Source organism: Athene cunicularia, assembly GCF_003259725.1.
Source record: "Athene cunicularia isolate RWA chromosome 1 unlocalized genomic scaffold, athCun1 chr1_part2, whole genome shotgun sequence".
Taxonomy (NCBI): domain Eukaryota; kingdom Metazoa; phylum Chordata; class Aves; order Strigiformes; family Strigidae; genus Athene; species Athene cunicularia.
In genome coordinates, this window is record NW_020799092.1 from 16983908 (window position 1) to 17007237 (window position 23330).

Consider the following 23330-nt stretch of genomic DNA (forward strand, 5'->3'; position numbering starts at 1 on the left):
AGACAGGGGCTGGTGGGGGACCGGGGGCCCCGCGTGGGCCTGTGCCTCTTTCCTTGCCATGAAAAAGTGTGGTGGTATTATTATTTTTTTTTTTTTTAAAAAAGTTCGTTTGTTTCGCGCTTTGGAAGTCCCAGGAATGTTAAGCCCTGGGCTTTCCTGCCGGCTTTGGAGGACGGCAGGGTGGTATTAAGGAAATTTTGAACTTTAGGGGTTTTGTTTTGACCTTAAGTGAAGGGACAAGGGAGAACTTGCAAAGCTTAACAAAAGCTTATCCAAAATACCCATTAGCTGAAGGTAAATAGAGCTAAACAAGCAGACAAGGCAGTCTAACGCCGTAAGAGCCCTCCTCTTCCTTTCTCAAAGGCTTGTGCTGCACTGCTTGGAGTTCTGTGGGGGGTTTGTGCCTCCTAGTTTTTTTGCTCCCCCTCCACTACAAATTTAACGGGGTATTATCAGAAGACTAATTTCAAAGGATAAACTCTTAGTTTAGCATAAGGAAAACACCAGTTTTGAATGTAAAAAGTACAGGATGAAGAAAGAAAAAAAAGGGAAAACAAAGTCTTTCATAGTCATCTCTATATTGTAAATCAGCGAAAAGTGTCATCCTGTGCCAGGTCTTCTAAAGAAGTGGCTGAGATTGAAAAGATGATTTCTGTAGTAAGTGCCATAAAAAATATAAGTGACTTTAAGGTCACAACAAGGTCTTAGCTTCAAAAAGACTCGGTATCTTGGACAAATAAGATCTATATTTGTATATGCTGACATGAAGCAAGTAGTAAATCTTGTGCTTTGGGCTTCAAACTGATTACCCGAGGAAGGAACTTTTCCCCACAGCGTTGCACAACTGGCAGTGTTTTGCATTCCTCAGGAGAGCTCTGTTACCTGCTGTTGCCTGGCGGGAGGCGAGCGGAGGGCAAGGAACGAGAATGAACTCTTGTGTTTGACCAACAGGCCCCGTGGTTGACAGGCCTGTAAGGACCGTGGTGCTGGGAAATTGGAGTGCCTTGGGTTCCTTTATGCTGCATGTTCAGGGGCAGCCCTAAGCAATTTTACTGCTGCCTTAAAGGGAGTAGCACCATGTGGTACTTGTGTGGGTGCTGAGTTTTCATTCACTGACATTGAGAAATGGTCTGGGACCTTAAGTAGAGGTAGTACCAGATAACTTGTGAAGTTGCCTCTTCCAGGGCTAGCCTTGCCTTCCTGCAGCTCCAGCTGTAGGTGCTTTTTTTGCCTCTGTGTCAACCCAGTCAGTCTAGAAGCATGTCCCTACAAGAAGGTGCTGGCACACCTGGGTGGTCTGTGCTAGCTGGAGCAATGGCAGTGTGGCTCAAATGCACTGGGGCTGCGTAGACACAGATGGTCTCGGATCTTGTATAGACTTGCTGTGTTTGTCCTGGATGAGAATGGAGGCATTCGAGTGTGGTTTAGGATAAATCTGACTCCAGTGTCAAAGGCGTAATACTGGATCTATATTACGCAGGGGATTTTGATGCCATACTCTGTTTTGGAGGTCAGATGTGGCCTCAGTTTCCACGATGGTTAATGTACCCAGTAGTAGCTGGTATCTAGTCAGGCATGCATCATCATTGAGAGAATGGGAAAGGCAGGCTTCTTACAGTGAAGGTTGTCTTGGTGGAATCTTTAAGAGTTAGTAGAAGGAAGAGCAGAAAGTCTCTGTGAAATACAGGTTTTTCAGCAGCAGAAATTCAGGTGAGAGAGAATCTGGGCAATGACTTTTTATTTCTCTGAGTGAGGTTATGAAGCTGAACTTGAAAAGTCTTCTGTCAGATTTACAAATTGTTACTAAAAGCACCCGTGGATACAAAAGAATACACAGATGTTATGTTTAATCTTATTTAATCTCTGATTCTTTGGGGGAACGGGGGTGGTGCATTATTTTACCTCTCCTCAGCATTCAGAATGTGTATGATTTTTGAATGTTTTCTGAAAATGCAGTTCCCACCAACTGATTTGTCTAGCTGTCATAAGCCAACTAGCGAACAGAATCAAGTTCTGCCTTCAGCAGCGACATCAGTATATAGCATACCTTCCTCTGCACTGCTCTCTGTTGCACAGATGTAGGTGTTTGTGTGGCTGCTTTGTGAGCCGTGACAGGGAAATCTGCCTGAAAAGGTCTCTGCCAAGAAAACAACAGGGAGGCGTGGAGAGAGATTCACCACCTTGCTGCCCAGTGGAGTCATTTCTCAGACTTGGTTTGCAGAAACAGCCCCTCAGTCGTGCCAGCACAGCCGAAGGAGTGGTGTGGCATGAGCCAGCACTAAGAAACTGTGTGTCCTTCATAGCCTTTCCTCAGTACTGATAATATTTGGTATCTGGAAGTTTAGGCAGGTGTCCCTCATGCCCTACAGGTAGGAATAGGAAAGTATGACTTGCCACATGCTGTATTAACGAGTTAGTGACAGATGGAGCTATAATGTAGAGCTTGAGAATGAATAGGCAGGGAGTCTAGCTGTTGGATTTCAGCACTGTCCTCACAGTTACTTTCCTTTTTCTAGCTGTGCAAGTCCGCTTTTGGCTATATTCTTTCAACAGCATCTTAGAGGCAGTTAGATCCAAACCCATTCCCCACATGTAACCAAATTCTGCTGTCTTGACTTATTCACCAGTATCTAGCCAGCCAGGTAGCAGTGGAAAGTTAGTTTATTATGGCCACTCTATAGTGCAGAATGGTCTTTAACATGGCAGTGCTGGGAGTTGGTAGATCCTGGGGAAACTCCTTTGGTGATGGGCACTGAAGAGGTATCTGCTAGGAGAGGAACAAAAATGTAACCACAGGGTGCTAGGCGAATGGGAGAAAAAACATTTCTGGGCATAGAAGGTATCAAGGAATGTACAGGTGACTAAATGGGTAGTGATGCGAAACAAATTGGGAAGGAATGGCATAGAGTTGTTCCTGCTGAATTCCAGCTGTTTGGAGAACACATCTATATTTTATACATAAGTTTTAATTCAAATATATTTTCTTTTTTCCTTCCTTCCCCTTTCTTCTGTTTAAGTGAGAAGAAAAATGACCTAAGCGCCATCCAGCCTTTGTGGCCAAGGGCGGGAGCAGGGGTGGGGCTGCCAGGAGGATGGCTTTGCCTGGAAGCTTATGGAGGCAGCCTGCAAGCAGAGGCCTTGTGTCCCATTGCACCCACCATCATATTGTTGTCTTCCTGCTGACCTTCTTCAGGTAGGTTGAGTGTATCTCTGCACAGAGAAGTGTTCATTGCACTGAATTCAGGGAGGTGAGGGCATGCCCAAAGAATGGGAATGAAGGTAGGGAAATAGTCTTAACCTTTAGCTGTAAGCCTTGAAAACAAACTTAAAAGCTGGTAGTACCAACTGGTCTGGGAGTCAGGCAGTGGTGGAGCTAAGTGTGCTATGCCCTGGGGAATCCAACCGCAGACAGGACTCACACCAAAGGTGAGGCTGAGTGTGCCAAGCTGGCAGCAGTTTGCTGCAGAAGGGGGAATGTGAGTGGACCTGGGGAGGAGCTAGCTGATACATGGAAGGAAGCAAACCCTGGTGCTCACAACTCTAATGCCTGTTCTGACTGATGGAGCATGCTGTCATTGCTTCTGGGGTCCTCTCCTGAAAATGCTGTCTGCAAAGGGTATACAGGCCTCCCGAACAGAGGTCACTACTTCAGTTCTGAAGGTCTACTAATTTGTCTGTTGCACTGACAACAGCTGGAATACCATACAGCTTCTCCTTACAAACTTTGCCGTGCTGATATCCTTTGATCTTCACTGCAATACAGCCACTCATACCTAAGCTGTCTCTGGAAGACCACTTGTAATGGTGGTTAGCCAGATGAGCATCTTCTCTTTTCTCTTTATTATTTTTCCTGAGGTACCTAATTGTTGTTGCACAGTCACCTCTTCTTTTGAAAATAAGAGGAAGTCCTTTCCAGTCAAGACCCTGTTTCACAACTTCCCAATAAAACAGTGTGTCTGCCCATAATTTGGGGGTTTGCACTGCTGACTACTATCTCAAAAGCTGCCAATCCTCTGCTGTGTCCCCTGCTTAGACAGCATGTATCTGCATTTTGAGTCTCACCCTTCCCCACCTGACCTCCAGAGAAGGTTTGGCCAACCTGTCCTTGTGTGTTTTCTGGCAGTTATTCCCTGCTCCATGCTTCCAGGAAGACTTTCAGTAATGTCAAAGTCAGCATTTCCAGCCAATGGACTCCCTCCTGCCTAAACAGCACGGCCCCTGAGCTCCGGCCATATGAGGTAAGGACACAAGGGATAGGCAAGGGCAAAGAAAGATGGGTAACTTCCAGTATGCTGAGCTTGTGGTGCTGAAGAGGCACCTTGAAGTGTCCATCAGAATGAGAGTGGGAACTTCAGGTGTCTGAATTGTAATTTTCTGGATGATCAGGGAATGGTGAAATCTTTCCTAGTGGTCCCCAGAGAGAAAATTCTTAAGAAGTTACAGTCTTCCAATGGAAATGGGAACCCCAGGGGAGTCTCTGTAATAGCCAGTAACATGGAGATGGGGGAAAAAGGGACCCTACCTATGATGTGTCAGAGGTGATAAACGAGAGCGATTAATGGGTTTACAGAGATATCTGTAAAACCCTGGCTGTGACTTTCTGTGGTGGTGGTGCTGCTGCCACCCTGTTAGAAGGATAGCCAAAGTAGGAGAGAAGAAAGCTATCTGGAAGTGCTAACTGCTTATTCTAAAATGATGCTGCATCTAAATTGTCTTGCATCTGAAAGGTCTGTTCTTCAAAAATGCTGGACATCCAGTACACATTGTCTAAAATCCTAGCTTCAGTGAAAGTGGTGGGAGTTTTGGCAGCATTTGCTTGCAGGAAAGGAAGTTGTATACTGCTTGCACCTCACAAATCTGAATACAGGACCTACATCTTGTCTCCTACCCATAGTTCTTTCAGGGTCATGCTTGTTTTCAGCAGTGGCTTGTCCCAGTGCTTTTGAGAAGTAGAAGAAATCTTACATTAAATCTTGGTCATAGGTCATGAGATCTATTAGAGTGGGGAGTTGCTTGGGTGTTACCTGCATTAGAAATCATTGGTTATTTGAATGTTTGACTGAGGGATGATAAATGCTGACTTTTTGTGATAAGTGCAAACAGTAAACTGGGCCTGTAATGTGTACAGGATTTTATAATATGGCAAAAAGGACCGAGCATCTCAAGGATGCTGAAATGAACTACAAGGTGTTTATATTTAGTTCCTTAACTGACATTCAAACTACTAGTTTATTTTGGAAGCTGTTTTGATCTTTTTTTTTTTTTATATAGATGATTTAGTGTTTGCTGGATGCTGAGGTGTATGTGTCTGATCAAGGAAAATGGTCCTTTTGGTATCAGCTTAGGTTACATGAATTAACAGTAAAATGTATTTTGAGAAATTGATAAATCAAGGATGTGAATAGAGAACAGATCAAGGACGTGAATGGAGAAGTCACTTATGTGCTCTCAGTTTTGAACTTTGGTATATCTTTTAACTGCAGCTGTTCTTTATACATAAAAATATTTTTTAAAGTATAACAAAATGTTTTGCAATTGTTTTGTGGATAGGCCCTATTAAGAGTTTATTAGAAGGGTACCTTGGATCTGTACTTTTCAGCCTTTAAAGATTTGTGAGTTCTGTGGAGGTTGTTCAATGAATTAAAGCCTAGTGCCGAAAGTTTTTATTCTCTTGTCTTTCTAAGACTCTTAATAGCTTGTGAACCTCCAGGGATCTCTGGTTAAAAGTTGAAAGCTACTGGTGTAAGTAGGTATTGGTGGCCTCAAGTGGCAAAAAGTATTTTTCGAGAGATTTGTTAGTTTTCTTGGACACATGAGACTTGCAGAAGCGATGTTGATAGGCCTTACCAGTGTTACATCTTTTCAGCTGTGTGGATGTGTAGTTAGTGTTGTCTGTACAGGATGTTCTTCTGGTCCGGTAGAATCAAACTACAACTGATGATATTTGAGTTAGTGAAGTGCTAAGGCTTGGACAATCAGCCCATTCCAGAGTTGACCTATAGATGAATCCTGTATATTTTATAACTGATAACCATTGTGCTAACAGGGATTATATATACTAAGTTATAACAAACCACCTATTCTGATGTAAAAGGTGGAAGTGTTGAAGCCTGAGCAACAGGCCCTGAACTGAAACTGTCAACTCAGTATGTAATCATTAATGAAATATGTATGGAGGATGTAGCTATCTTGAATGTATCCTTCCCTTCCTTTATATGTGAATAGAATAACAGAGTCATGGAGGCAGGTGTCTGTCCCCAAGGCCTGATGTGAGACCTTGCGCATAATCCAATCAGATAAGCAGAAAAACTCCCTTAGCTTCTCCCTTGAGCCCTGGACAGGCTCTGGGGGAACCTAATGTGAGATGGAAACCAGATATTTCCACTTAAAACAAAGGTGCCAGCTATTCTGGCTTGCTGATTTTTGGGTATATAAGGCTGGACCCGCTCACAGCGGCTTTGTCAGCCTCACCTATGGGTGGAGGCACCGCCATAGGATTTCCCACTTGCCGGCACAGGCTCTGCAAACCCTCGCTGTAACCGGGGCTCCCCAGCCACTGCGGGTCTGGATGATGGTAACATATGCAAGTGGTGAGGGATCTTTCTTAACTATTCTCTCTCTCAGGTAGTAATGATTTGATGCATTACCTTGTATTTTCCCATTTGTTTAAGTGCACTATTCTGTCTTTTCTTACTGTATGTTTTCTGTTTTATTATATTATTTAATTATTTCTAGTAAAATACGCCTGCTCTTTTCACTCTGATGTCTGAGTTTAATTGGTATCCCTGATCAGCAAAACAGTTAGGTCTATCCACAGGTCAGGTTTAGATTGGATTTATTTGTGAGGTTTGTAATGGGGATGTAGTGGGGAGGGAAGAAAACTTTTCTGATTAACTTTATTTGTTCTTCAAGTCATTCTCAAAGCTTGCTGTTTTCAGCTGTTGTCACTAATCTCAGTTTGGGGACAATTGAGTATTTTTCCTTTCTTTTGATCATATTGAAAGTAAAATGAAACTCGGGATAAGCACAAAAAATAACATTAGTGACTTGAGTTCATTGTAAATAGTTTCCAACCAGTCTGTTCCTTCCCTTTGTTTCTTTTCTGTTCTTTCTTTTCTGTTTGTGGTCTGTCATTTCTTATTATGGTTGCTGCCATAAATCTTTAAGGGAATTATTCATATAGTGAAGACAGCAAGATAAGTACAGAAGAGAGACTGCACATAAAACAGAATATGCCTTTATTGTATTATTCATTAAGATGCTCATCAGTGTTTCTGTGTAAGAAGCTGTCTAACAGTTGCATGCTTGTTAGAAGTAGGGTTTGTTTTGACAGTCATTTGTCTTGATCCAGGTGGAAGGAGCGTTTCTCACTTCTGGTGTGCTTGCCCTTTAGAAGTGAAGTGGCAGTGGACATTTTCTATAGTAGATAATGTCAGAATTTTTCTTGATTTGACAATTAAAGTGTTGGAAAAATGGGAGGTTGTTGGGGCCAGATGCTGTTCTGCTTTGGAGTTGTAGTTTGTATTGAAAAAGAGTAGAATGAGCTGTGCCTTTCCCTGTTTACCTGTTCAAATTTTCTCCCTATAGCTCTGGAATAGCAGTCATTTATTTCCAAATGCAGAAGAAGCAACTCTCTTCTTGGGAACATTGGACACTATCTTTTTGTTTTCCTATGCTATGGTGAGTAAAATTAACCCAAAGTTGCTAAGCTTTGTTTGAATCTTACTGTGGTGATCACACCCACATTTGGAGGGGATGAACAGGATCATTTTCCTGGACTTGCCTAGCACTAATGTGGTTAAAAAGCTTTGTTCAGGAGCAGATTTTTTTTTTCTTCAATTTCTGTTAATTCTGCCCATGTCTGTCACCCATGTGAAGATGCTGGTTAATAAATGCAAGAGAGATACTATCACTTGAGAATTTCTTACACCCCTGTCACCAGTGGGTGGAAGGGCTATTTCCATCTCTGCAAGAGTTCTCAGCTGAATTTGTTAAAAATAAAAAATTTAGTCAACAGCTATGAACAGGGTTTCTTTGGTGGCAGAAGTGGTTAGAATCAAACTGAGTTGCTATAACGACAAAGTTTGGATCAGCTTGACCCTTCTATGTCATTTTAATTCTTGCAGATAACAGATGCAAGTCTTGTGGCTTCGTTTAATGCTGTGTTTTGTTCTTAGGGTCTCTTTGTCAGTGGCATAGTTGGGGATCGCCTGAATTTACGCTGGGTTTTGTCTTTTGGCATGTGTTCCTCTGCTCTGGTGGTAAGTCAGGACGTACTAGTATGATTTAGAAATCTCTTAGGGTTTCTGTATAGGGTTTTACTTTAGGGGAAAAGAGGCTCTGTTTCTATGTGAATCTACCCATGAGCTGTAGCTGTACATCAGTGGTCTCAAAAGTCTGCATGTAAGACTTTGTCTGGGATGCACTTAATGCATTGTGTAAAGCAGAGAGCTACACTAGATGACTCGCCTCTTCCTGAAATATCTATTTATGGATACTGTGTCAGAAGGAAATTCCTAAGTTTGAGGCACTGTCTAGAGTCCTGATGAACAGCTTTTGTACAAGATTGGTGTATTTGGACTCTTTGGGACTGTTTGGTATTATAACTGTTCTCCCAGCCCACGTATGTTGTTAACGAGGCTTTTCCTTCCAGAAACGCAGTCTTTGCTCTCGTCTTTAAAGGACATGCTCACCATGCTAAGCGTTCATTTGCTTGTTTTGTAATTGCTGGGAGGGCTTGTGTCAAAAAATAATGCCTGCTTAAAATAAAAGGGTTCTTCAGGTTCAAGCCACTGCAGATAAGTGTGAATCAATTTTATCTCATTGTGGTTTTCTGCTTATTAAAGTAGTGGTGAAATCTGTGGAGTGCTTTTGATTTACCCAGAGGCTACAAACCCCTCTTTGGTCTATTGCGTTCTGCAAACACATGTCCAAAACATGCATCAAGCACAGCGTGCCACAAAGTGTGTTTATTTTGGCTAGTTTGAGCTAGGGCTCTTAGTAATTTGAGACCTGGCTGTAGTATTTATGTTAAATTTTGCTAAGAGAAATGACTAGTGAGGGTTTCATGTTTGCATAAGAGCCTTGTGGATTTGGATGTCAGTACAATAGCACATCAAGATGCTACTGTATTTTTAGTGTTGTTACTAAAAGTATTTGTCTCTTTCTTTTCCTCTCCTGTTATAACTGTGCTGTTAACGAAGATAAAAGTCTTTTCGAGTGCAAGTGCCATGACAGCCCATTTGTCTCTGGGGTTGTTGGCGCTCTGGAGTCAGTGCTGAGCTGGCTCAGCAGAGGGTGCTGTTAGCTCTGAGCTGTTCCTTAAACAATGCCAGGCTTGCCTCTGGCCTGGCCCCCGTGGGGGACATCCTTCCTGAAATGTTGTTTCTTTTTTAAGACTTCACTCATGCCTGGCTTTCAGTTGTAGCCTCAGGGTTTCTCCTCTGTTGTTTTAGTTGTTGCTTTTTTTTTTACCCCTCCTCTCTAGGTATTCTTCTTTGGCACACTCACAGAATGGTTGCATTTCTACAACAAGTGGTTCTACTGCTGTCTCTGGGTTGTGAATGGCTTGCTGCAGTCTACTGGTTGGCCCTGTGTGGTTGCTGTCATGGGCAATTGGTTTGGAAAAGCTGGGTAAGCTGAGTTTTCTTCAGTGACTCACTTATCTGACGTGCTGGGTTGCAGATTGAGCTGAAAGTCTCAAACCAAAAAGGCTAAGTGTTTAGGTCAGAATTAAAGTTACGAGGGATGAAATATACCTTACTTGTTACTATGATCCCTCTTGGTTTTGTTTTGCTTTTTTTTTTTTTTTTTTTTCCTCCTGGAGCCACAGAACAGTTTGATGTAAACACAGCTGTGTGTGTTAAAGACACAGGTTCAGACTTCAAAAGTCCTGTAGTGCAGAGTGGCTGAATTTGAATTTTCATGCCACTGGAAAACCTGTTGTTTCTGTCTACTTGCCACTGAAGAAACTGAATAGAAGCTGACTCATTGTAGGTTCAACTCTGTCACTTTGGGGTATTGCAGGTGAGCTCTAGCCATAGCTTTTAACCCTGTTGTTGCCAGCTCACCTCTGCTGTAACACAGGTATTTCAGGATAGAACATTCCTCGACTATCTATTTACTACCCCCAATTTATTCTGTGTTTTAAGTGACCTTTGAGTCTCTTTGAAGTGGACTGGGAGAATGCTGTAATTTTATTCATAAGTTAAAGTTCACTCAAATGTTCTATCTTTGTCTTGCTCCTAATGTCACCTCTCCCCACATTGCCTTTTTCAAATTTTCTTCCCCTTCTGCAGGAGAGGTTTTGTGTTTGGACTCTGGAGTGCCTGTGCATCTGTGGGAAATATCCTTGGGGCATTCCTTGCCTCCTGTGTTCTCAAATATGGCTATGAGGTAGGTATTGTTGTCTGGCTTGTAGCTAGGACTGCATGTCTGATTGGGTTATGAGAGACTAGTTTCTTGTCTGTCTCTGAGAGATAACAGGCTCAGAGTGTCCGGTTTCACCTTCCTGAATTCTATGGTAGCAAGTAGTAGGCAGAAGTGAAAGGGTATTCCTTTCCTGACCCGTCCAAGTTGGGAGAAATGAGCCTGAGGCTTCTGTGTAAATGGACTGATGTTATTGAAGAGCCTTGGTGTCATAGTATACCCTCTTCTGATTTGGGTGGCTTAAAGTGCTCTTCGGAGTCATCCATCACTTAACTGAAGTCACTGCTGCTACTGAAGAGTGGTGAGGCTCTGACAGGCGTGAAGGCACAGCTTCTGTAACTGGGAAGAGGCCAGGCACGCGCTACGTTGTTGTAATGCAACAGGCAGGCAATTGAATACAGGGAGTGTAAGTGAACCAGCACATCTTGCAGCGTGTGACCTAAGAGGACAGGCTAACAGAGCTGGCCTTGTCACTCTGGAGACGAGGAGGCTTAGGGTACCAAATAGAAGCCTTCCAAAGTCAGTGAGAAGATTGCTGAGAAGTCAGAGCCAGACTCTTTCCTGGGTTGCACAGTGAGAGAGCTAAAAAGCGTTTGGTGTAAAGTGAAGCAGGAATCGTTCCAACTGAATGTTTGGAAAAATATTTTCACTGTGAAATTAGTTAAGCACTGGGAGTAGGAGGCAAAGCCTGAAGGATCTGTCTTTGGAAAATTTCAAGACCTGATTGAACAAAGCCCTGAACAACCTGGTCTGAATTTAGTGTTTGACCCTTCTTTGAGCAGTCCCTTCCAATATAGATGGATCTGTGGTTGTGTTGGGTGAGCTCCTTCCTCACTGCAGTTGCCTCAGTACACTAAAACAGCTGTTTCAGTGTGGTCTTTCAGCCTAGATAGAACAAAGTCTGTTCAGGAGATGCAGAGATCACTTGTTTCCAAGTTTTATGGTTGTAGTCTGAGTGGTTGTGGCTGTGTTTACTCGCTGACAAGGTTGGAATGTAAAGAAACCCTCGTTAATCAGGGAAATCTATGTGACTGAAATTGTTTTTAAAAAATAATATTTCTTTGTCTTCAGTATGCTTTCTTGGTGACTGCCTCAGTACAGTTTGCTGGAGGAGTCATTGTCTTCTTCGGGCTCCTGACATCACCAAAGGAAGTGGGTAAGTAGAAGAAGACTGTAACATTTCAGTCCCTTTGTGGAAAGCAGATCAGCAGCTTTCCATGTAGTACTAAAAGTACTGCTTATTCTGACAGCACTTATCCTCAGAGCTCTTACAAAATGGTGTTGCACTTTAGTGTATTTAATGGAGCAAATCCTTTACTCACCAAGATCACACTAAATGCCACACCTGCATCGTGTGTATAGGATCTGGATATTTTTAAAAGCAAAATTAAACAGCCTGGCTCTAATGGTACATTAAGATGTGCCTAATTATCAGTTTTCCTTCACCTAAAAATCAATTATTTTTTTTTAAGAAACAGTAGGCAAACTGATAACTGGCTATTGTAGGAGAAAACTATGGCAAGCCTTAACTATGCAGTGGGAAGGGAAAGTACTTTTCATCTTCAGGTCTCCTGCAGCTGGTTAAATAGCTCTCGAGTTGGATATGGTCCTTCTCTGAGAAGATGTTAGGCAAGCCAAAGCGTAACAGGAAAACAGAAGAACTTTGGGGCTTTGACAAGGCCACGGAGGAGGTTTCCCAGGTGCCTACAAAGGCTATAAAGTTGGTAGCACTAAAGCTATCATAAAGAGTGCTCGTAAGAGCACTCAGCAGCCCAGAAAGCACAGTGCTTTCCAGCAGAGGCATTAACAGGCAGCAACTGTCTGAGCAGTTGCTGGTACACTCAGCCTCCACGCTCAAGGGAAGTAGTAACCCAGGAGCCAGGTCTAAGGACCCCAACCACTAAATAGGGGGGGAAATGCACTAATTTGTTGTGTCTTCCAACTAATGGCCAGACACTCAGAACAGACAAAGCCGACGCCAGGATCAGACAGAATACTTTCAAGAGCACTAGAAGACAAAGGGTAGAAACTGGCGACACTGCAGAACACCATCTAGAAGAGTTTCTAAGCCAAAGGAGGATGGAGGTATGGGAGAGCAAGGGACCTGCTAGAAGGGAGAACTGCTTAAAAGAAGCGAGTGTAGTTTTAGAGTGGGGAGAGGGTGAACAGGCTGTGGTCTGTGTCTCCTGATGCATATCCCTTGTAAAATTTAGGGCTCCCTGAGCTTGGAGCAGATGAAGATGGCAGTGTGGAAGAAGATGCCAACAGACCTTTAATGGGCAATGATGATGCAGATGATGATGACCGGAATTACTCTATTCAAGCAACTGACACTGATGACCAGCCAAAGGCTATTGGCTTTTTCCAGGCTTGTTGCCTTCCGGGTGTAGTACTGGTGAGGACGGATTCCTGAGTGAGATCTGACTTACGCTGTTAAACATAAAGCTGACTCTTTGTGTTGTCAGCATTTATTGACATCATTGTTAATATGTTGACCATGTGTTGTAGTTATCAACGTCTGACTTCTTATGCTGTTAAAACTTTGGGGTTGGGACTGTTATCCTTGTGCACATGGATCATAATACTGTCTGGGTATGTGGCTGCATGTTGCTCTTCCCATCAGACTCCTGCTTTATTTAGTCAATGTAATGAGCCAACTAAGGGCAGCAGAGATCCTGCCCTTTTAGCTGCTGAGTGAGCAAAGGTGGCTGTAGGATGCTTTCTTGGTAAGGTAGCTACACTGCCCTGAAGAATGGGGTTCTTGCTGCTAGTTGAACATCATACAGAACTCTGTGGCATTGATATTGGGGTTTGGCATTTTTTTAGTTGTCTTAAAGCAGAAAGTGGGCCTGAAAAGCCTTAATTAGCATGATGTAACACGTGGCAACGTAGGTGTGTTTTTAAAAAACAACTGGAAACAAGGCTTGGTGATGCAGTTTCCTCATATCCTCATCCTGTCCCTTGTGTGAGAACTTGTATTTCTGCATCAGCAGAATTGCCCAATTCATGGATTTGGTTCAGCTGAAAAAATAACCTGCCATGAAAAAACAATGTTAACTTTTTGTGTCAGTGGGCTGTGTGCCCCCTGAATGCTAGAACCAGTACAAGAAAGGGAGTGGGATGGCTGGCTCAGTAATACAGTGTGAACTGTCTGGATTTGATCATGAAGCAGAGCTATTGAGTGGGCAGTATTGTCAGACACCCTTAATGAGTAAAGCAGTTGTGATGGTTCTGGTCAAGGCAACACAAAATCTAGAAGGTACAGGTGGATTGTCAGTGTTCAGAGTGCTCGATAACCACAGTTCTGTTGTGAAGACCTTGGTTGAGGGATGGCAAAATAAAGCATACCTATCCTGAGTTCTTTCATAATACAGCTAAATGCCATATAAACTATGGCTCGGTTTTGATGTAGCTAAGAATGTGCTGATGGACAAAGAACTTTTTTTAGGCAAAATTTCTTCCTGGACGCTGCTTCAGTTGATGTGTGACTTTTTCATTGGCCAGAACATAAGGAGGTACTGTACAACGGATGTTGCTGTTTCTTTACTTGGGTTTCTGAGGACATTTTCTGAATATTAACCCACCTGTGTGTTTTAATCTGATGCCGGAGCAGTGCCCAGCCTATGTCAGATCAGTGACAGACCAAATACCGAGAGAACCTCCAAAGCCTTGTCAAGACACTACAAAGGCTTTATTTGACATATTTTTTCTGTAGCTCCTTTCTTCTCCTGCTGAGTGATATGGTGGAAGAGTTTTAGTACAGATTTCCCCTGAGCCTCTAGAAATTCAATGTTTAATCACTCAGGCAATCTGATAGACAGCTTCTAAGGGTGTTGTAACAAATATTGCTTCGTACAGTGCACTTTTCACACCCAGAGGCAGGAGAACTCTACCAAACATCCCTGTCTTACACGTATGTTGGAGATTAGTTTGTCTTCTAAGAGTGAAAAAACATTAATAATACAGTTAAAAAGGATATATCTATTAAAATAATATAAATTCATAAGAGATAATTTTGTGGAGTTCAATATATAAAAATATCTGCTTTTTGAAATTCAAAGACAAGTGTATACATACACATATATATCAAAAGCTATGATTCTAACCGGTTATTTTTTCTGCCTTCATCCTTGTTTACCTCTTCAAATGAGGGTTCCTTGAACTGCCCTGTCAGTGTTTATCAGGAGGCCTTACTGAAATAGTGTGCTTTGTCCCTCTGCATGCTGAGCCGGCAATCCCAGAGAAGAAATTTTCTCTACATACATGAAAGCTCTAAAGAAGGAGATCTCCTGCTAACTAAAGAGAACTTGAGCCCAGCAGCCAAAAGCAGGAGGTTGTCTCAGCTGTTGGGTTTGGAAGCATGTGCTTAACTTTGGCCAGACCTTTCATCTTGTGTCCTGGAATACCTGCCTGGGGATTATGAATGAAGGTTTCTTTGCTGGTGCTGTAAGCAGATGAGCCTTCTGAGCAGCAAAAAGCTCAGAGGAACTACTTCACATAACTTTTCTCAGCATGATGCACAGATGACTAAATCTCAAACTTGTTTCATGTCACATGGATGGCTCCCTTCTTTTCAGAAGGTGAATTAAATTTCCTTCATTTTTTTGAAGCCTGGTGTCATTTCCTCTCAAGATTACACTAAAATGTTTTAACCCATTGCATTCAGTGAAGTTTGTACTTCTGGGTTCCCTTTGATGTTCAGCAGTAAGCTTTCATAATGCTGCCTTCTTATGTGAAATGCAAAAGCACTTCCCCCTGAAAGCTTTAGCTGGATACAGAGCTTTGTGGGAAGAAGCAGGAATGCTGTTTGCGTTTCTCAAGTGCTAACTGCTTACTGGCCCTCTCTTTGTTCCAGTACTCTTTGGCCTATGCCTGCTTGAAACTGGTGAATTACTCATTCTTCTTCTGGCTGCCTTTCTACCTCAGCAACAACTTTGGATGGAAAGAAGCAGAAGCTGACCAGCTGTCTATCTGGTATGATGTGGGAGGAATCATAGGTGAGTGAGCAAGTCAATGACATCTTCCTGCGCTTGCCCTGTGATAGTGTTTGAAAATGAAAGACAGATCAGAGCAGTCATGTTCAGTGTGATCTCGCTGTTTACTGAATATATGAAAAGTCTAGTTATGTATGTGGCTGCTTGGCTGTTTGGGTTGGGTTTTTTTTTGTAAAAAACAGAGTATGTGAGCCCCCTAAAGAGTTTACATATAATTTAAAAGCCACTATCTCTTCTTGGACATTACCCCCAGCGGGCTATTTTCTTTACTCACTAGGACTTCTTGAAAAGTGCTGTGTACAAAATGGTGTCCCTGCTGTTTGCTGCTTCCTTTCTGACAAGTACCCTTGAGGAATAGTTTAGATCTGGACTTATGGGTTCTGTACTATCCCTTCTGTCCTGTATTTTTAAGAACAGACTCAGCGCAGATGTCAGCAGAGCAGGCACAACTGTGTTATGTTGAGAAATAAAATGTAATTGCACTTGTTTCTGCTGGTTGCAAAATCTGACTCTGTTCCTCCAGAATAAAGAACATATTGTATATGTGTTTAGACTTCCACTCTCCTGTGCTCAGTTTCTTGCTTTATTACCTTGTACGGTTAGCTTTCCTAGAATAGATATCCTTGTTTTGGTCTGTTCAGAGTCAGATTTTTTGCCTCTGTGGCCTTTTCTATGTTAGGCTTTCTCAACATTCTAGTTTTTACCAGCAGAGCAGAGGTCGCTTCCTACAGAGGTCGCAGTGATACATAAGGTGATTTTTATCAGCTACTGGCATTTGTTGCAGTTAGTTGCACCTACCCTAAGTAGGTGAGACAGCTGGGAGTGTGAGGCCCTGTGTGCTGATGCTTTCCCTGTGAAAAAGAACTGCCTTTTCCTGTACTTTCTGTTAAAGAAACCAGCCACAATGTTAAGCTTACATCTAGAGTTGTGATCCTAAAGCTGTGATGGTCCTATATGGGAAGGAAAGGGAAAGCAGGAGCATTGTCTAGTTGCGTGCCAGAAAAAAAGAAGTAATAAATTCCTGGGAAATCAGTATGAGTAGTTTACTCTGTGCTGAGCCACTTGAGTTTACTGTTGTCTGTCAGGTGCAGGAAGGGCAGGAAACTTAGTTTTCAGGATTTTAGTGAGAATGCATATTGATGAGAAGGCAAGAGGTCATCACACTCAGTGAAATGAGTTTTCTTCAAGGTGTTAGCATCTTGAGCCTGATGATGTTTTTTTTTTTTTTTTTTTTTTTTTTTTTAGGTGGGACTATCCAGGGCTTGATTTCTGATGTGCTGCAGAAGAGAGCCCCAGTGCTAGCAATTAGCCTGCTCTTTGCTGTGGGCTCTCTCTTTGCATACAGCCGTGAGTATGCTTTTGCTATGCAGTGATAAGAGGTTTATTTGGTACTTTTCAGAACCAGAGCACAGCCTGTTCTAATTATGTTTTCTGGTCTTGAAATTGCTTCTGGATCAGGATGGTGCTTTTTGGTCTATTTTGCCTGATGTGTGGCACTGCACAGAAAGAAATCTATTCTCTGGTTAATGAGAAGATTTAGCTGAGTGGTTGGATTTCCCTGTACTGGTGAGTTATGGTACTGATTCTTTTCCACTGTCAGTGAGATTGTTGGTATTGTCATTGTATCAACACCACAACTGTCAGATCAGGACATCTTAGGTGTGTCCCTACAGTAAGAGGAAAGAGAATCTGGGGACAGATCTGTGCTGGAATATATATACACTATGAAGAGGCAGAAGCTCTTAGACTTCACCACTTATGCCTCTTTAAGTGGTGAAATTGAAGACTTTCTGCCTCTTTTATATAGATATAGTTCTTGGTGATTGGTTATTGAAAGCAGTCTGTCAGGAAAACCAAGTAGAAGACAGGCAGATCTCATTTATGTGAAAATCTATGAAGATCTTCTAAGGATAACAGTTTTGTGTCTTCAGATGTGGTGTCCTGTGGTACCAGAGTGCTTTAACTCACTGGGATGTCATTTCACTTCTCTCTGTCTTCCTCCGAAATGGGGTGATAAGACCAACTTTTGTAGAGCACTCTGAGATCTGTGGACAAAAATCACTGCCAGAGCTGGACACAAACAGTAAATGTGTGCTTTTCAGAAGCATGCTGTCTTACTTGGGTGGCCTCAAATTAAGATTAATAAGGTATAATCCTTAAATAGGAAGGATTGGGTTTGTTGGAGTTCTGTAGGCTCTTGTGCTAGCTCATTACTTTTGAAAGTGAATTGGAAGCAAATATAAAATTATTGCTGATGAAGTTTGAAGTTTGTTCTAGATAGCAGAGCACCCAGAGATCCATGTGTCTTGTGTTTCTGTCCAGTCACATACAGAAGGTTCAGACAGAAGATACAAAGGTACAGCAGTGTGATATTTAAATTTGTCAGCCAGACCAAGAAACCTTTTAATGCTCATAGTGTGTTACACATGAGTAATAATGTCCTGAGAATATGTGAAGAGAGGGCTGCAACTTGCCTGCATGGTAACTCAACTGTGTGCAGGCCCTAAGTTGAAGCAGTAAGAAATTCAGGTGATGCCTAGAAGTGAGGTATTGAGGAAAAGTGTCTGAAAAGCACTGAGCAGCTGTAGTGGAAAGCCAGCTGCATGTAGACATTATTATGCTGTTCCTGAAAAGGCAAGCAGAACCTGTAAATACCCAAGCATGGCTTTGTAAGGAGGAGTGTGAGGATATGGGGTTTTGTGTGTTTTACTTTACTGTGCAGCATTGTTTAAGCAGTTGCTGGATTACTACCTCCAGATCTAATCTCTGTATTTTAAAAAAAAGATTTTTGAAAATTCAGAATGAGTGGAAGGGTGATTCAAGTGCTGAATACTTTATGGTGGGAGAGATTAAGTTGAGTCTAACTTCTCCAGAGAGACAAAGGGAGGATTCTCTCACTGTTCAAAAGGGCTTTCAAGGAGGATAAATGCAAGCCCTGTGATAGAAAGAGGCATAACAAGGGCTGGAGCCCAGATCCAGGCAAATCTGATACTGAAACAGGGCACAAAATTTTAATGGCAAATGTGACTTTTCTGCTGTAAAGTGCTGTCGGGAAACTTCTGGGTCTTTAGTCTCTAAATGCCTTTGCAGTAAGACTAATCTCTATAGAAGTGTTTATCCAAATAGAAGGTTATTGTTGTTGCTATGTAGCTAATTGAACAGGCAGTTCAAACTGGATGTTTACAGGCTTCTTTCTTATCCTAAATAAGTGGCTTTCTCAAATTAATTTGTTTTACTTACCCTCATCTGTCTTTCCCTTGCAGGTTCTCCAAACAGCAAACCTATCAATGCTGTGATCATGGCAATTACAGGTATTTGATAAAATGCCACTGTTATGTTAGTAGATATATCCATACACTGCAGAAAAATCAGTAACACCAGCCTCAGGTGGTGTTTGTATTTGCATGTGCTGCTATTTCTGCTGGTTTTGCAGAAAGAGTAGAAGCTGGCGCCCAATTTCTGTTACTTTTGGAATACAACTGTAGGAAAACTGACTTACAGAGGGAGGTATAGAATATAGACTGTATAGAATAAGGGCTCGGAACTAAAGAGGTCTGCCCTGTCTCAGTATGATGAGGACAGATTTTATTCCAAAATACCCAGCAGTGATCTGGTATCTGAGGAAGTGTATACATGGCAAAGTCATGAGATCCAGCTCAAATCTGAGGATGTTTGTCAGAACCCCAAATGCTCTGAGGTCACAAGCTTTATGTGCTACCTGACATACTATGCTGTGTTATGGAATTAAGATTAGGCTGCAGGAATAGAGCCTTTCATTTCAAAAGCTTCTACTTCAGAACTCTGTCCTGTTGCATTTTTTCCCCTTCCATCTCCTTCAGTCCCTGGAGACTGAGGCAGTAGCATGGGGTTATACTACTCCAGAGTAGAAATGGGCCTAAATCTGCTTTGTGTTGAGGGTTTGTGTATGCATGCTGTTTAAAAGTAGCTTTACATATGCAGTTTGGTGTATCCTGACTCTTCTTGCAGACTGTGCCACAGCTAATTACCTCATTTTTGCTGTTGGATGAAAATGTGCTTGTTGGCAATTTCGGTGTGCGTACTGCAGGTACACATGGTATGCCGTGTGTGACTGCTTCAGCTGTGAGGGTACACTTCTACCCACAATTAGTTTGTGATCACTGTCCCTAGACCTAATCCTTTTCCTGAGCTTTGTGTGGTAAAAAAAATCTGTGTTTTGAAGATGTTCTGTTGAGAATCTGTCCTCATGCTGTTTTTTCACCAAGGCTGTTTTCTTGCCACTTCCAGGATTTTTCATCGGAGGCCCTTCTAACATGATCAGTTCTGCAATTTCTGCGGATCTGGGGCGCCAGGATCTGGTGAAAGGCAGCAGTGAGGCTCTGGCAACAGTCACGGGAATTGTGGATGGAACTGGCAGTATTGGTGCTGCAGTGGGCCAGGTGAGGCTACCAAAGGAAAACAGGTCTGGGCAAGGAGGTAGAGAGTCTGTTGTGATTAGAGATGTTAGCACATTCCTCAATCCAAAGTTGCGTGGAGAGAGGGAGAGTGAGTTGAGGGTTTTTTTAGAAATTATTTATTTAAGAAAAAAAACAAGGGAGCATGTGTGTGTTAAGCTTCCAGTGGAAGCAGTTTACTTAAGAACTAAACTAAGTATTCGTAGTGCTAATGTTAGGACACTTCCATAATTTAAACGAATTTTAGAGACTTTCACATCCTGAACTACAAAAGCAAGTCAAGGTCAGCTTCACAAAGAGTAAAAATAAAATATTTTGAAGTTTGTTTGAGTTTTTTTTGTTCAAAGGTAATAGCAAGACTTTTACTTACAGAAGAGTTTACCTGTATAACCGAGTAAAATTAAAATACCTATTCTGAATGTTACAGTGTTTGTAAAGTAATTTATAATTTGCTCTTATTTGTGGTTCCCCTTTTTATCTATGGATGTCTCTTACACCTTGTAAATCCAGCACCACTTGCTTAGATAGTCCTTACAGTACTCTGCCAGAGGTCTGAAGACTAGACTGTTGCAGAAAAGGAAGCTGACAGTGTACCCACTGGGGACATTCTTTCTTCTCAAATACAGCATTAACTATGTAGAAGAACACAGTGGTGCTTTGGGGAAGGGAGGATTTAGGGAAAAGATTGGAGCCAGTTCTATTCCAGGCATCCTCTAGTGCTGGTAGAATACCAACGATGTAGGCAAGGCCTACAAGTTTATTTTCTGGAAAGGGATTTGGGTTTGTACTTGCCATTGATTGCCTGATTTTGTAGGAAAGATGCCGCTTAGCTCCATTAAACATGGAAAATTACAAGTGCTTTGTGGACATCTTGAAAGTGCACTGTTACACTCAGTGTTCTTGCATTGTCTACAGTGTTTCTGTCTTCCCACACACACCATTCAAACTTATGCCATTATCAAAACTGGGTCTTTAGTTCTGAAAAATTCCACCTGCCTCCCATTCTAACATTTCATTTATTTCAACATAGACAACCATGATGTTATTCTGGGGGTGTGTGAATAACAGCAAAGGCACAATGAACATGTTAGAAATTTTAAATCCTCTTTTGTGCTAGTAGACCCAGTAGTGAAGAAGGGAGGCCCTTGTACAGCATCAGACTATAAATCTGCTAATATGGAATACATTTTCTTTTGTAGCCTGTGTAGTCCTATTGAACTTGGGATGCAGTTCGGAACAAACTGTAGTCTCAAGTGTCTTGCCTTTGATGAAGGGTTAAGTAGTTAGTGGTTGCACAGCTCTTGAAAATGTGTCCTAATTTATAAGCCATTCTAGAGCTTTTAGTTCTTCTGAGAGTACTTATATCCACTTCTGTCCTAGTGTTCTGTGCAAAAACATGGTTTTCACCAGAGTCAATTTGTCACCTTTTGAAACTGTTGTTCAGTTTTGTCTTTATGCTGCTATGAGTTACTGTAAAGCTTCAGAGTGGTATCTCTGCTTTGCTGAGACTGTGGGTTTTATACAGAAAGGCTGCTGTCCTGAATCATCTCTTCTGACAGGAAAAGATCAGATGGAAGGTTTTGTGATCAGCTCTGTATGGAGTGTTAACAGCCCACAAATTCTAGAAAATGTAAGAGTAATGCCTGAAAGTCATGCTTATCTTCCCAGTCTGAATAATTTTTTTTCCCCCTTTCTGTTTAGTATCTAGTGTCTTTGATCCAGGAGAACCTGGGATGGATGTGGGTTTTCTATTTCTTTATTCTAATGGTAAGAAATCACCTTTTTAAATATCCTTTGTCAAAGTTCTGTTTGCAATAGAAAGTTTGTGAGAACTGGAAAATTGTGACTTGCACATGAAATCTGTTTCTGCGGCAGCTGTGAACTCTGATGCCTTCTCATAGTGGTCTGTGGTGTGCCTTTGCCTTAGGGCGTCGAAATCAACTGGGTTCATCTTGGATCCTTTAAAGTCACGTTGCCCAACAGGAACTGAGACTGTGGCAGAGCAACAAAAATACTTGCCCAAAAATACCTGTATATACCTGTATGTATTTCTCAAAGCTCATACCACCTGAGGGACGCCCAAGGCAAGACTTTTGCCTCCTTCATCTCCGTGATATGTAGTTCCTAATATTTTCAGGGAGCTGAAGTTAAGTTGCTTGTTTGTTAGCCCTTGAAGATTAGTGGGAGGAGTGATGAGGATCTTGAAACTAAAATGAAAATGCCTTGCCCTGTTATACTGCTGAGAGAGAAGTTAGCTCAGGCCCTGAACCGCAGTGGTGAATGCTGTACAGTTCACCTGTTCTTCCCTGCCAGAAGTGTCAGGAATTGTCTTTGCATCTGTGCTGACAAGGGAAAAGGCCACCAGCAGAGGTGGCCAGGAGGAAGACCACTGAGGAGGTGAAGAGCTCATCATCTTTTTATAAAGATGATCGTGACAGCTGAAATTGTATGAGCTTTCCTGCAAGCTCAGTTCTTCCATTTGCTGTGTCACTTTGTCATCACTTCTCTTAGCCTGTATCTTTCTGGGGAGGCCCTGAACGCATGTTGGAGTGCAGGATGGCTGCAGCTCTGGTTGCTCTGTACTAATTGTCCTGGATGTGCTTCTTTTCACAGACCAGTTCAACAGTCCTGTTCATTTCACCATTAATAGTGAGGGAGATCAGATTGCTTCTGCATGAGCGGCACCTGCGAATGCTGGCTGAGTGACTTCTGCTTGCCTCTGGAAGAACCGTTGTACAGACCTGACAGCCAGGAACTGAGCAAAACTCTGGGAGACATGCTTCTTGCGTCCTCCAGGTTTGGACTAATTCAAAATGGCTCTGCAAGACGATTGACCTGCCTTTGCGAGCTCAATAGTGACGTACCAAATACCCGTCCTGAGACCACCCACATCACGGAGCTGCTGACCCACACTAGACAATCCACGGGACTGGCAGATGGTCCTGGCCCACCAGGCTCTTCCGTGTCAGCAGCCACGCTAGGGTCTTCTGTTGGGTGGTCTCACTGCTATACCCTTTCTTATTTATTTCTGGACGTCCTGTCCAGAGGTCGACTGTTTAAAACTTATGGCGGAGAGGCTGTCTTGCAGTGAATTTTGATGCTCCATTGTGCCGGTGAAATCATACAGTGCATTTCATGGGTCATCTAAATTTACGACCGCTTTAGCTTTTAGAAAGGGCCAAAATAATTACTTGAAATTTGCGCTGTCCGGTTGTTTAAAAAAATGCTGTTGCTAAATCTCTGCACAGACAGACCTCTGCTATCACTAGCTATTAACTGTCACATATTCCAGTAGAGTCACATGGAGAAGTTACCTCCATATTTGTTTTTAGCATTTTTTAATAATAATTATATTGCTAATCTCTGGGAAATGAGATTTCCGTTTTTAACTATTTAAGCAGACAAATAGTGTGCAATACTTTACTGTGATCTCAGAATAAGCCTTAATAGGTCCTTTGTGTCTAAAGGATCCTTG

The 23330-nt window shown here is 42.3% G+C and overlaps 1 protein-coding gene across 1 annotated transcript; it reads left to right on the forward strand.

Annotated features, from left to right (window-relative positions):
- The first annotated feature begins 947 nt into the window (after positions 1 to 947).
- On the forward strand, positions 948 to 23113 carry SLC37A3 (solute carrier family 37 member 3). Its single transcript, XM_026868485.1, has 15 exons — positions 948 to 1065; positions 3018 to 3193; positions 4124 to 4238; positions 7588 to 7680; positions 8178 to 8261; positions 9488 to 9633; positions 10299 to 10395; positions 11500 to 11584; positions 12642 to 12823; positions 15284 to 15425; positions 16668 to 16769; positions 18686 to 18733; positions 19689 to 19840; positions 21557 to 21622; positions 22469 to 23113. The coding sequence occupies exons 2-15, from the start codon at positions 3093 to 3095 to the stop codon at positions 22559 to 22561; spliced, it is 1506 nt and encodes a 501-aa protein (XP_026724286.1). The 5' UTR covers positions 948 to 1065; positions 3018 to 3092; the 3' UTR covers positions 22562 to 23113.
- Positions 23114 to 23330: the final 217 nt, after the last annotated feature.